Raw genomic sequence first — 13,038 nt, forward strand, 5'->3', positions numbered from 1 at the left:
ATTATGATTGAAAAATTGCAAACAAATAGCAAAATAATTGTTTTTATATAAGTTTTATGAATAATATTAATTGTTAGTCTCAAATAGATAAGTTCGTTTTTTATAAAAAAATAAATTAAATTCTACTAAAAAATAAAATATCTTTTTTATAATTTTTATAGTAGGATCTATTTTTTTACAAAAAAAAACTGTTTGAAGCTTATCTATTTAAAATTTATACTAATTATTTTTTAATTTTTATTATTGATTTCTTATTAAAAAAATATTATATATCATTCTTTTAAAACTTATTATCTCATCATCGTTGTATTAAATGACTAAAATTTAAATAAATAATAATAAATTATTTTATAACTATTTAATATTAAATGATGTGAAGATGATGGTTAAAATGAAATCGAGGCACTTCTTTACTTGGTTACTGGGCTATTCTTCTATATATATAGAGAGAGAGAAGAGGGGTAATCAAGAAGTTTTATTCATAAAAATAGATAAAATTCAAGTATACATAGAATATACATGAGAATAATCTAATTAGAGTTTATACTAGAAAGTACAAAGATCATGAACATTTAGCCTATTACAAACAATAGGCCATGCCCATAAGAATAAAGTTTTAAAAAATAAAACTTTAAATTATCCATCATTACTTCACGGCCTTCGAAGCTTCTATCATTTCTCTCATGTCAAATGCACTAACACATATATATAGTAACCATTATCCAAATTGCTACCACTTGCAAGTTGCCACGAAGGCCTTGTTAGCTTGCAAGGAAGTCTATCGGTCCAAAAGGCATGACCCATAACAATCCAATCATCGCAAAAAAATATCTCATATGATCCTAACTACTTCGTAGTGTAAAAACAAATGATTTATCATTCATTATTCTTCTTACACATATAACACCAATCCAACACCATTACTTGACATTTCTTTAAATTATCTCTGGTGGGGACTTTGTTTAAAGATGTTGTCCATATGAAATAAACTATTTTTGAAGGAACTTTCGTCTGTCATATACTCTTCCATGGGAGCATGACCATTCTAAGGCTTATTAGAACTTGGTAAAATTATCTAACCGTGAATTTACCTTCCTTGAAGGGGCTCCAGCTCATCTTATCTATAGTTCCCTCTGTCATGCTTATGGAATAATAGGTTATTCATGTGTAGGCAATTAACCTTGTGGTTAAATTTCCATGCTCGGGAGTTGTGGCAACTTAGCAAGTAACCAAAAATTAAAGAATCTTAACTTGTTTGGACATTTAAAATATTACAAAATATGTATAAATAATAATGAAATAATTTGTGAATATTAATGAAATAGTTTTAGTTAAGATGTTTTCCTGGTTTTTAAGAAATTGGTGAAAAAAAGTTGAATAAAAATACTATAAATATATACTTTTTTAATATTATTTTTATTTTGAAATTTGAAAAAATTGTATTGTGTTTGTGTTTTGTTTAGAAGTTTGGAAAAGTTGTAACGATTAGATGAAAATATTAACTATTTGAAATTAAAAAGTATTTTGTTTTTTAGTGATGTTTGGAAAAAAAATATATGAAAATATATGAGAATACTTCAAAATACTTTGTTACCCAAACTAAGCAGATCAAGAGGAGCTGGAGCCTCCCTCAACCCACATCCCTAGTCGGTCCTGCAATTCAACATTGTAACCACGAATGCATGATCACTATATGTAACATCTTAGTAGTTCCTTTTTTTTTTTATATAAGTTAAAATTTTTATTAAACACAATATAATAGGTGAAGCCCAAGTACACAGGAAGTATACAAAAACATCTTAGTAGTTCTTTGAGTCTAGTTTAAACAATATTTAATATCGTGAAGTTCACATGTTAATATGTTATGTCTATCCATTCTTGAAGGAATCCTCATCCAATTGTTGGGCCATTACCAACGATGCTTTCATTTAATCGACACTACATTTATTTTTTAGTTATGTCATACTATATAGCTCTGACATAGCTACAAACTATTAGATCGGCTTTTATTTTTTTAAAAATAAAAGTATATTCAAATACTAATAGATAATTGAAATGAATCTGTAGTACATAACATTTGTTTGGTGATTGAGGAAAGGAAAACTTGGATGGTGCTCAAGACCAAGGTGACCTATATAAGCATAGATTTACTGCATATCCAAAACCTTAACTATACTGAACTGTCCAAAATTCAGCAAGTACAACTTTGTTGATCCCTGCTGCTAGAGAACAAATAGAGAGAAAGATGATAACTATGTAAGCAGTGGAAACCAGATTTACTGCATATAGATCCAAATATTGAAACTTAGCTTCCTAGAAACATTAGAAATAATTACAAACATTCCGGCTAAGTCTTGCATCAAAATGGAACTTTAATACAGAAGAAAAGAATGTACAGTTGTTGTACTCTTTATTTATATATCAAGAGTAACCTTATGATGATTTTGAGCTTGCTTCCATTACCTTGCTAGCTGGTGCTTTCTCTTGCCTTTCTACATAAGCAGAGGGAAACCATCCCACCTTGCCGTTGCATTCTCCTTCGGACCATCCATTAGGGGCCACCTGGTGATATTGCGAGTGTGTGAGATATGACAAATGAAAAAAACAAGATAAAACGATTCACTTTGAAATGAGTTCATCTTATTTGCGTGTGCTTGCTATTGATAAATAAATTTTCTCACACTTGATGGCTGGAAACCAAAATTGATGCCATATACACTTCACTTCCAGTTATTATTATTATTTTTTATGCCAATGGGAATACAAAATGGTAGACAAATTGACACCGAGTGGTGTCAAATGCTAGGTCGATGATGGACATTTCTATTAGTCTATAAATAACATCGGGGGGTAATCCAACATAGAGCATGTACTTTTTGTAGGTGGTGCAGGTATAACACCTAGACGTATAATGGGAAGTAGTCACATCTCAAGCAACTGAAGTCACTGGCAGAGCAGGAAAAATGTATAACATGAACACCAAGCTATTTAACCCCGCCCCACTTTATTCGGAGAGTGTTGTGGATAGCTCGTGTGAAAACTCAAAATGAGATTTTATCCAGTAGCCTTATTATTGGATTATCTTCTAATTTTCCTGTAGACTCAAGATTCAGCATTCCTCCCCCCTTCCCCCTTATTTTTTTCTTCTCTTTCAAAAGCTCAAGATTTGGCTGCAAATCATGTAGCCAGTTGCAATTACATTCCAATTTATGCCTTTTTTTGTATTACATAAGTCCATTATATACTGAAGTAACTAGGTGGATTTCATGCAAAAATTGGTCGTAGATATCCTGAATTGTTGTACTTCTAAAGGGTATTGGAGCTTGGGAAAGGCCATGTATACCCAACAAATCTTCAGCCATAGGGGTATAAATACACAAGGATACTTGATATACAACTTGAACTTATCTCGGCTATGCTTAACTTGACTCAACTTGCTTATTAAATAACCATTCACGAACACAAAATTAGGCTCGATGATTAAATTATACAAATTCAAATAGAACTCGCTCCACTCAACTATTGTTTGTAAACAAGCTTGTATAAAACTCAACTATACCCATTTGCTCGTACATTAGAAAACAATACATACTCGTTATATACAGTAGATATTAACAATGCATATTATATGTATATATGATATATAAATTATAAATGCATTTTCATGATGTCAACTTTGAGGGCACACCAAGGGGGAACCCTTGTTACTAATGATAGTTTCTGAAGAATTCCTGAGCCAGAAGAATGTTATCCCCAACGCTTCTATCTCTGATGAAAGCAGTTAAAAAAAAAAGATTTCCTTCCAAGGCCAGTTCTTCAAGTTCTGGAGTTCCAGGGGGGTGTTAAACCATATTGATTCTGTATCTTCTGTTAATAACTTTTAGATATAGGTACATGCACACACAATTTATAAAGGTTATAGATATGTAAGCATGAATGCCAATATCTTATACGAGTATAAGATCGTAGTGTGTAAGCATTAAGATACTAACTATATAGTTACTATATGAATTTCAATATATTAACTAGTTAGAATGTTAGATATACTCTTTTAGAAATATAAGTTTTTATTTATCAAGGCCTTCAACTGATTAGTTGTTGTCTATTGTCTACGTGAGAAAGTTTATTTGATTAAATTTGTAAATTATAATTGTAATTATAAGAAAAAAAATGTTCGTATAAATTTTTGCATTTTTGTAAAACAATTTTCTTAAAACTTTATTTTAGTTTTTATTTCTTCATATAAAAAATGTAAACAAAAAATGACAAACGAGTCGAGTCAAGAGCACTTAGCTCAAGTTTTAATCTAGCCTCAAGCCAAAGATTGAGCTTGGTTTTAGTATAATTTAGTAAGTTCAGACAACCCAAAAAACTTGAGTTGCGTTTTGACTCATGCTCGAGCATAGTTTCAGTGTAATTGAGTGAACTAGAGCAACCATGACTCAGTCAAACTTGGCTCGATAACGGCCCTACTTGAACAAAAATTCTACACAGAACATACATGATCTAAAAATTAAAAAATTAACTATCAAATGAATGACCCATATTGGAATTAGCAATGGAGGAAGTACCTGGTGAACAACAACATAATCATTCACTGACAGGCTTAACTCCCCATCTGCTTGAGCATCAAAGGAATGTATAGCCTAAAAGATGAAGGATAGGTTATAAAGAAAGAACAAGGCTTGAGATGTTAAAAGCAGCAAAGGTAAAGACAACCAAGTGCAGAAAAATCTCAAATATTGGCAGAAATATTTAATGTCAATTTAGATAGTAAGAACTGCAAAATAAATTAGAAATGCCACTATTAAAGGCCAAATAATGCTGATTGGTATATGGAATGCCACTGGGACTAGGATTCTGACGCCAACTTCAATTATAACATATTAACACGTAAGCTAATGTACCAATTTACATGCATGTTTCACCCAGGAATCTCATGTTTGCGACTGGAAAATTGGATTGTGAAGCTAAACATACTTACAAGTTAGCTACAGTTACATTATATGCATGTTTCATCTAGCATTCTCATGGTCTCTAGCGTAGAAAGGCAAATGTCAAATCAGGTTAAGAGCTACAAGAAGAAGAGGAACCATAGCCTAATGCTTAGGTGATTGGAGAGTCTACAGAGATTGGACACTTGAGATGCAATGGCATGTGAGGTATAAACTGGAAAGGAGCAAATTGTTTTCTTCTCTCTTCCTGGTTTAACTTTTTTAGTATCTGTATATACCAAATGACCAAGTATTTTGAGTTTTCTTCATTCTTATTGTAACACCATGCTTGCAACAAGAGACGCAAGGTTAGAAGTGCCTTAATTGCTATTATGACTATTATTTCTTTCAAGACTAGACCAGACTTACCAGTCGGGCTAATTTAACAGGAACTGATTTGATCAACAGCTTCGATCACCCCAAAAAAAAGCCCAAATTGGGAGATCCAAAAGTTGACCAGAACCTAAGCCTAGTAATGGTTTTAGACAATTAGCCATTGTTTTAATGATTACCATGTCAAATGATGCTTGGTCATTGTAGGTCATAAATGGTTCATCCACATAACTAGTTCACTTCTTAATCCCTTACACCACAAAAGCTGAAAACAGTAAGATCTGAAAAATTAGCAATGTTTACAAAGCCAAAGCAAATCCCCTGTGGCATATAATTTGGACTTACAAACCATTGACACCGTGAAACAAAAGGTGTAAGCTCAATCAAATCCCCTGCATAGTTGCATCACCATTATTCAGATACTGACTGCATAGTTGCATATGCCCTTTATTTTTTTTTTATAAGTAAAAATCTATTAATATCAATAGGCATAGCCAAGTACACTGAATGTATACGAGAGAAAACACCTAGCTAGGGGCCTACGCCCTTTATGTGCTGGTCAAAACCTTTAAAGGACAGGAAATTCCCTTAACCTCTTGTATTTCACCATTAGAAAGTAACCAGAGAAGCTTCATTTTCGTTTTATTCCTTTCTTTCTTTATTTTTACATATCAGAAGCTAGCATTCTTTTAGTGCAATGACTTAATTTGACTGGAGTGAAAATTAATGATATATGAAATGAACCAATCTATAACCAATAAAAAATCAACGTGCCATGCAAATATGATGAGAAGATATTTCACGGTGACAAAAATACAACATTTTAATAAGGGGCAAATTATGTGCAACAATAAATCTCTATAGACATTTCATTCATTTTTTAATGGGGCTGTTTTTTTTGTTTTTTTGTTTTTTTTTTTTTGGGGAGAATGAAATCTAAGAGTTCAGGGGTCTAACCTTTGCATTAAAGAACTTTTCATTTTGAACAATCGGTCCATGATTACTAGATCCAGTTGATTTGATACGTTCACGCACATGCTGATCATACACATCTCTCTGCATTCTCTCTGATGGTAATGAGAACTCTTTTGGTGGCTTCTCCAGTATCATCTAAATCCAATAATAAGCATGCAGTAAATTACAAACTAGTAAAGGCAACTCTTCCACAAACAACAAAATATATGATGGTCGATGGAAAAGGAAAAAAAATTGCAAGGGTGCACAGTTACAAACCTCAGCATTCAGCTTCTCCAAAATAGCAAGAGCCTTTTGATGATAGGTTCTCTCAGCATCCACCTGCAAAATGATATCTTTTGAAGCTCAAAAGCAATTCAAGAACCATGAGTAGAAAGGCCATCATAACTACTGTTACAAATTTCTAATATTTACAAATTTTTAATCATAGCTGCCGAGAGAGTTGGTTTAGAATGTATTACAGATTCTATATTTTATGCCAGAATAAATTAAATTTGAACAGCTAGGTTTGGACATGCGCAGTGGTAACAAGTTTAGTACCATGGTAAGAAGCTTCTGAAAAGTTAGTTGTTGTTGCTGGCCCTCAACTGACAACATGGCAGCAGTTGCTTCTTTCCCAAGTGCCATCATTATAGATTTTAGCTCAGTCAGTCTTGCTTCTGCATGCTCAAGCCTCATCAAGCTCTCACCAGAAATTGAGGAATCCGTAGACTTCAATTGACGTCTCAATACTTCAGCTGCCTGATGAGAAGATATTTAAATGATATTCTATAAATCCTAGAGCACTATTTACACCCAGATATGATATAAATGATTACCTGGGTTTCAACTCCTTGCCACGATTTATCATAACGGCGTGTCAAGTGGCGAGCATCTTCCAGAGGAGCTCCTGTTATTTGTGCATGTAGTGGCTCAGACACCTAAATATTCATAACCTGTTACACAATCAGAAACATAAAAGTAGAAAGTAAAAAGAAAAACGGATGAAGCTCCAAAGAAAGTTTGTTAGAAAATGGTTGAATAAAGAAAGTTTGTTAGAAAATGGTTGAATATAACCTAAGATATTCTTTGTTGCTTGGAAATATACATCTTACAATATGAGGTAGACTGTTCAAGATGGAAAAACTCTGGTTAGTTACACAACTAAAAAATTGGAGTGCCTTTAGAACCAAACTATGTCAAATACAGATGTTGAGTATTAACTTCATAAGGTTTGTCCAAACTTCTCAATTGCTTACATGTACAATCACACGCCTGGCCAACATATTCATGGAATTGTTTTCAACAATTTGGGAGTATTTTATGTTGCTTTTGAAAGTCAGGAGCAGTTCCAAATTGCTAACTAAATGATACCTTAGGTCTATGTGATGAATATATTCCGCTATTCTGTTACGTAGGTATGTCCTGTAAAGAATTTTCTAGAAAAATCTCAATCCATGAGATGGCTTCTTGAGAACTATACCTTGTAAGATTAGACAAAATACTCGTAATACAAAGAAAATAAGTGAACAATTACCTGATCACGAAGGATCCCAAGCAAAGTCTCCCTTTCCTCCTCAATTGATATATGTGATGTACCAAACTGAAGTGAAGCTCTCGCAAGAGGAGAACTAGTGCTTTGATTCTCATCTCCATATTTACAACAATCTTGAGCCAACTTCCTTACTATAATATTGAGTTCATATTTTCAGGTATCCACGTTGTAAAGGAACCAAACAAAAGAAGGAAAACAATACTCACCTATCCCCATTTGCTTTAAGCTCAAAGAAACAAAGGCTTCAATTCCACGAATAATATTCCGCTGAAAATTCTGTGCAACATAATATATATTAAGATTTCTCAGATTAAACCATCATTGAAGATTAGCTGATGTTGCATCATGGGATTCATTTATCAGATCCGCCAGGCCAATTAAGTAAATCCTGATATCAATAGGCGAAGTCTTCATGATTGTACCTTAGCTGCCTTAGTAGAATTGTACAAATTCTGAAGTTGTTGGTGACATTGAAGCTCGGCTTCGTCAACCATGACTGCTTCATGACTGAAATGTCCCAATTGTCTCAACACTATCTGCAACGTAATGACCATCTGAATCTTAAAATGTGACGATGAGAGAGAGCCATTATGGATGCAAATCTTTTCAAAAAGCAGAACAAAACTACTGGGTTTTGCAAATAATGACATGTATTTGTGTGAGTGTGTATCTTATCAAAACATATCTCAGTACTTCCTATGTTTTCATTTTCAATTAATATTCAATTTCCATACTTAAAGAGATCATATCATAGCTTCCTGTGTGTATCAGCTATCCTTCAGCGTGCTCAAAAAGTTTTGTTTAAGTTTCAGAAATGAAAATAATTTGCCCAATACTTGGGTATAAATATTGGATAAGTCTCAGAACACATTTTCAACATTAATAACATTTTCAACATAATTGTTTGACCTAGATTTTCAAACAATTATGCGGACATATATATATATATATATATGGAATTACTGTTTGAATTGTCTAGATTTTCAGACATAAGACAAGTGGATTATATCCCAACAAATGTTTTTGTCAAAGCTGTATTTCAGGATAAGTTAGGTGTGACAAGTGGATTATATCCCAACAAATGGTTTGATGGAAAACTTGTCATCCAACACTAACAAGTCAACTGCTGTGTTGCGCACTACCACTAAACCCCCAAAAAAGAGAACATTGAATGGTCAAAGATCCACAGCAACCGAGCAATGTAGAGAGGTCAATTTCAAAATTATAACCTAATGAAGCTTCATGAGAGAAATAAATCCAGCTTAGTTGCAAGAAACGATCTTTGCACGCCAAAGTCACTTCTTTCTAATCTTCGAGTGCTTGTGAAATAACATTTTAAAGGGCGTAATTGCTTTTTGCCCTCAAAAAAGCCAACAAGTGAACAGTCCGACAGCTTTGGCATCACTGAACTTTATGAATATCTCTTCTTTCTTATTTTACCGGGGAAGGTAGACTTTAGAGACATAAATTATGTTAAATACTTGAGTATTATAGAATGCTTAGGTATTTTCATGAAGGATTAACAAAATTAAACTCTGCCCTTCACAGCTCAAAATCAATCGCCACTGAAGGCATATATATTTAGCGCAGTGGGCCGAATTCAATACCATCTTCATTGAGTCCATGTCTAAAGTATTTTTCTACGGATTCTTAACTTGAAATACCCTATATATATGATTTAGTTAGACTATTTTCACCGATTCACAACAATATTATATATATATATATATATATTTTCTTTTTTGATACATGATCCATGGATTTGTAACGCAAAAGAAGCTGAAAAACATTGAATTCTGTAAAGAGAAGCTCAATTAGCAGAGTATACAATCGGAGAACAAGCGGAAACAGTTAACTCTAAAGATTGAAAGGAAGAGAAGAAGTCCAGGATGATCACCTGCTGTTGCTTGGCAACTTGCTCCCTGAGCTTGCTCGCTTGCCTCCGTATACTCTCCATATATTGATCGGAGAAGCCTCAATTCTTCGGAGAGCAAGAGCGAGGGAGAGGGAGAGCTAGAGCGAGAGCTAGAGCTAGAGCTTTCTCTTTGGTTTGGCTTCTACAGGGAACGCGGAGAGAGAAAGGGAGAGACAGAGACAGAGACAGACAGAGAGGCATTATAAAACGTTAACGATTGCGGGGTAGGGCTGAAAAAACTGTCGCTCATAGACAGCAAACCAAAGAAAACTGACGGGTAGAGAGACTCGAAGGTTAAAAAAACAGCCACTTTCTCCTTCTGTCTTCTGACGTGTCAACTGAATGGCACGTGACCTCCACACTATTGGTGCCTTTTTCCAGTCTCAGAAGATTGGGGCTTTTGTGTGGGGTCGGGTGGGTCAACCAACCGCCCAGCAAATAATTCAATAGATAATTCATCCTATCACAAAAATATAAAGATGCTACTATTATAAAATTTTTAAACAACTATCTAATTAACTATTAATTTTTAAAATTTTTTTGTTTTTAGTTCAACTGTTTTTTCTATCATTATTTGCATGAGTAGTTTTTTTCTTCTTGCAGGTTTTGATTTTAGCTTTGATTTAGTTTGTGTATTGGTCTTGTCTTTCTAAACATTTAGTATATGTTGTATGTTGTATTGATGTCTGGGAGTTGTTTTTATTTTGCTTATTTGTACATTCCAGGCATCTGAAATTATAATCATAATTATTTTTTGTCACAAGTAAGGATTATCAATAAAATTAAGGTATCGTCTTTTTTTTTTAAAAAAAAAATACTAAATTAATATTTTAATAATCTTCACCTTTAATATAGATCCAACAGTCATATGATTTCATCGATCTTAATAATAAATTCTAAATCAATGATATAAATTATTAAAAAAATAGTAATTTGGGATTACAAACTAACACTTTGATGGTTTGGATGTAATTTGAAATGTGAGGTTTGGATAGTGAGTTAAGATGAGATGAAAATTAAAAGTTAAAAGTTGAATAAAATATTGTTAGAATATTATTTTTATTTTGAGATCTGAAAAAATTGAATTATTTATTATATTTTATGTATAAATTTAAAAAAATTATAATAATTAGATAAAATGAGTTGAGAGATTTCTTGTAATCAAACAAATGGTTTTAAACCAATAAAGTGCATACAGTTTCAAACTATTAAAAAAACGTTACAGATAAAGTAAAAGGTTAGTTATTGGAATGGTTACTATAATGTCATTCCTTTTGGACCTTTTCTTGGATAGTTAGTTGGCTTTTCAATTTTGACTAGAGATTTATCCAATCAACTAAAAAAAAAATTAAAAAAATATGACAAGAAGCAAGGGGATCTATTTTCGTATGGGACACTCGCAGTACCTTGAAAGGCCCATAGACATGTCCATATAAATTGGATCATAGGATGCACAGCACATTATGTCTGGTTCTAGGCCCAAACCGGACCATGGATCAAGATTGTTCATCCAAGTTCTGCCCAAGAACCTGGGTATACAAGGACTGGAACCCGGATTTTAAATTCGGGCCGAAACTCAGACCAAGTTAGCCTGGGTAAGACTTGGGCCGGAACTCAAAAAAAAACTCAGACCAAGTTAGCCTGGGTAAGACTTGGGCCGGAACTCAAATTTTTTTTTTTTTTTTTTTACTAAAGGTTCATATTTAATTAACTTTAAAAACATAAACTCTTTTTCAAGTAAAAACCTATATTTTGTTAAAGTTTTTTCAAGAAAAATCCGTATGAAAACATAATTCTTTTTATGCAAAAGCCTATAGTTATTTAAAAAATTTCAAACCATAATTATTTTTTATATAAAAGCCTTTATATTATTAAAAAAAATTCTAAGAAGTCAAGTTGGAACACATAATATTTGCGTTCTAAATACTAAATGCATAAATTCATCGATGCATGTATTACAATGCAATCCACTATATATTAAATTATTTGTTATTTATACATTACATTATAAAATACAAAATTACAATATATGAATTACAAAATCAATAGCATGTCCATCAATGATTTAATCTGCACACCAAATAACAATTTTGAGTAATTTGACTGAAAGAGATCCTACAAAACACAAATAGTTTTGAACAAGGATTATATACTAGGATTAAGACAAATTCCACTTACTAAATTAAAGATTAAGATGAGAACAAAATCAATTTTGCTTGATGCTTCTATACAAACAACACAAATATGTTTTATAATGGATAGAAGCCATACTTCTGAAACATACTCAACATATTTCTGAAGCCAACCCACCTCTCAATGGCCTTAAAACTTCTTGGATTCGATACCCACGGCTCTAGCATTTTGTAGTTAAACAGATTTTTTATTTATTTTTCCTTTTATGTACATGGCAACAAACCCAATCTTCAAGTGCGTAGAAAAAAATTTATTTATTTTTCCTTTGTTCAACTAAACAAATCTAACCCATAAAAATACTTCTCAAGCATTCAAACATTCTCATCAAACAAACTCAAAATCAACAAAGAGAGATGAAAGCATACCCAAGGATGAAGTCGACAGCACAAGACGACACAACAAACCCAGACAGAGCACCTAACAAGTGTTAGATCTCCCCGATAGCCACCAGATTCCACTGGTTTGGGACCCTCTTGCAAACACGAACATTTATCCAAGAGGGTCTTAGAAAACACATCTAGGAGACCAATCAGGAAAATATTTGTTGAAAGGCCGGCAACGAGACAGATCGTGTACCTATGGTCACTGGTGGGGAGTGAAGAACGACACACGATGGTGGCTAGGGTTTCGCTTGTGTGTGTGTGTGTGTGTGAGAGAGAGAGAGAGAGAGAGAGAGAGGGGGGGACAGGAATGAGACTAAGGTTTGGGTTTTTACCTAGTTGCTTAAACACCAGGTTTTTTTTTTTTAAAACACTAGGGTACTGGGTATAAAATTCAAGTTCCGGTACCCGGCTCGAATATATCCGAGTTTCGCTATTCAGGTTTTGAACTGGGCCGGATTTTTCCGGCCCGGTTGAACAGGCCTAACCATTATTTCCTAAACTATGAGCAGACAGTTTTTCAAACTTCCACTCCTATCTCGTACGTAAATGTGTAGAATATAAGGAACCAAGTGAATTTGTGTTTTTGTTGAGTCAATTAGTTTTAGTCAAGTGTCTAGTGTGTGTGTTGAAGACTAAGTCTATTTGTGTTAGGAATTATACTTCTCTAGGCATACATGTTTGCAAGTCTTTTGAAATAACCATTTGAACATC

At 33.2% G+C, this 13,038-nt stretch overlaps 1 protein-coding gene across 1 annotated transcript; it reads right to left on the reverse strand.

Annotated features, from left to right (window-relative positions):
- Nucleotides 1–2,130: 2,130 nt before the first annotated feature.
- LOC109001093 (SH3 domain-containing protein 1-like) lies at nucleotides 2,131–10,012 on the reverse strand. Its single transcript, XM_018978230.2, has 10 exons — nucleotides 9,734–10,012; nucleotides 8,259–8,372; nucleotides 8,043–8,112; nucleotides 7,819–7,967; nucleotides 7,121–7,222; nucleotides 6,843–7,043; nucleotides 6,561–6,623; nucleotides 6,285–6,437; nucleotides 4,572–4,646; nucleotides 2,131–2,562 (listed from the first exon to the last, which is right to left on the reverse strand). The coding sequence occupies exons 1-10, from the start codon at nucleotides 9,791–9,793 to the stop codon at nucleotides 2,434–2,436; spliced, it is 1,116 nt and encodes a 371-aa protein (XP_018833775.1). The 5' UTR covers nucleotides 9,794–10,012; the 3' UTR covers nucleotides 2,131–2,433.
- Between the last annotated feature and the right edge of the window lie 3,026 nt (nucleotides 10,013–13,038).

The sequence above is a fragment of the Juglans regia genome, chromosome 2, assembly GCF_001411555.2.
Source record: "Juglans regia cultivar Chandler chromosome 2, Walnut 2.0, whole genome shotgun sequence".
Classification (NCBI taxonomy): Eukaryota; Viridiplantae; Streptophyta; class Magnoliopsida; order Fagales; family Juglandaceae; genus Juglans; species Juglans regia.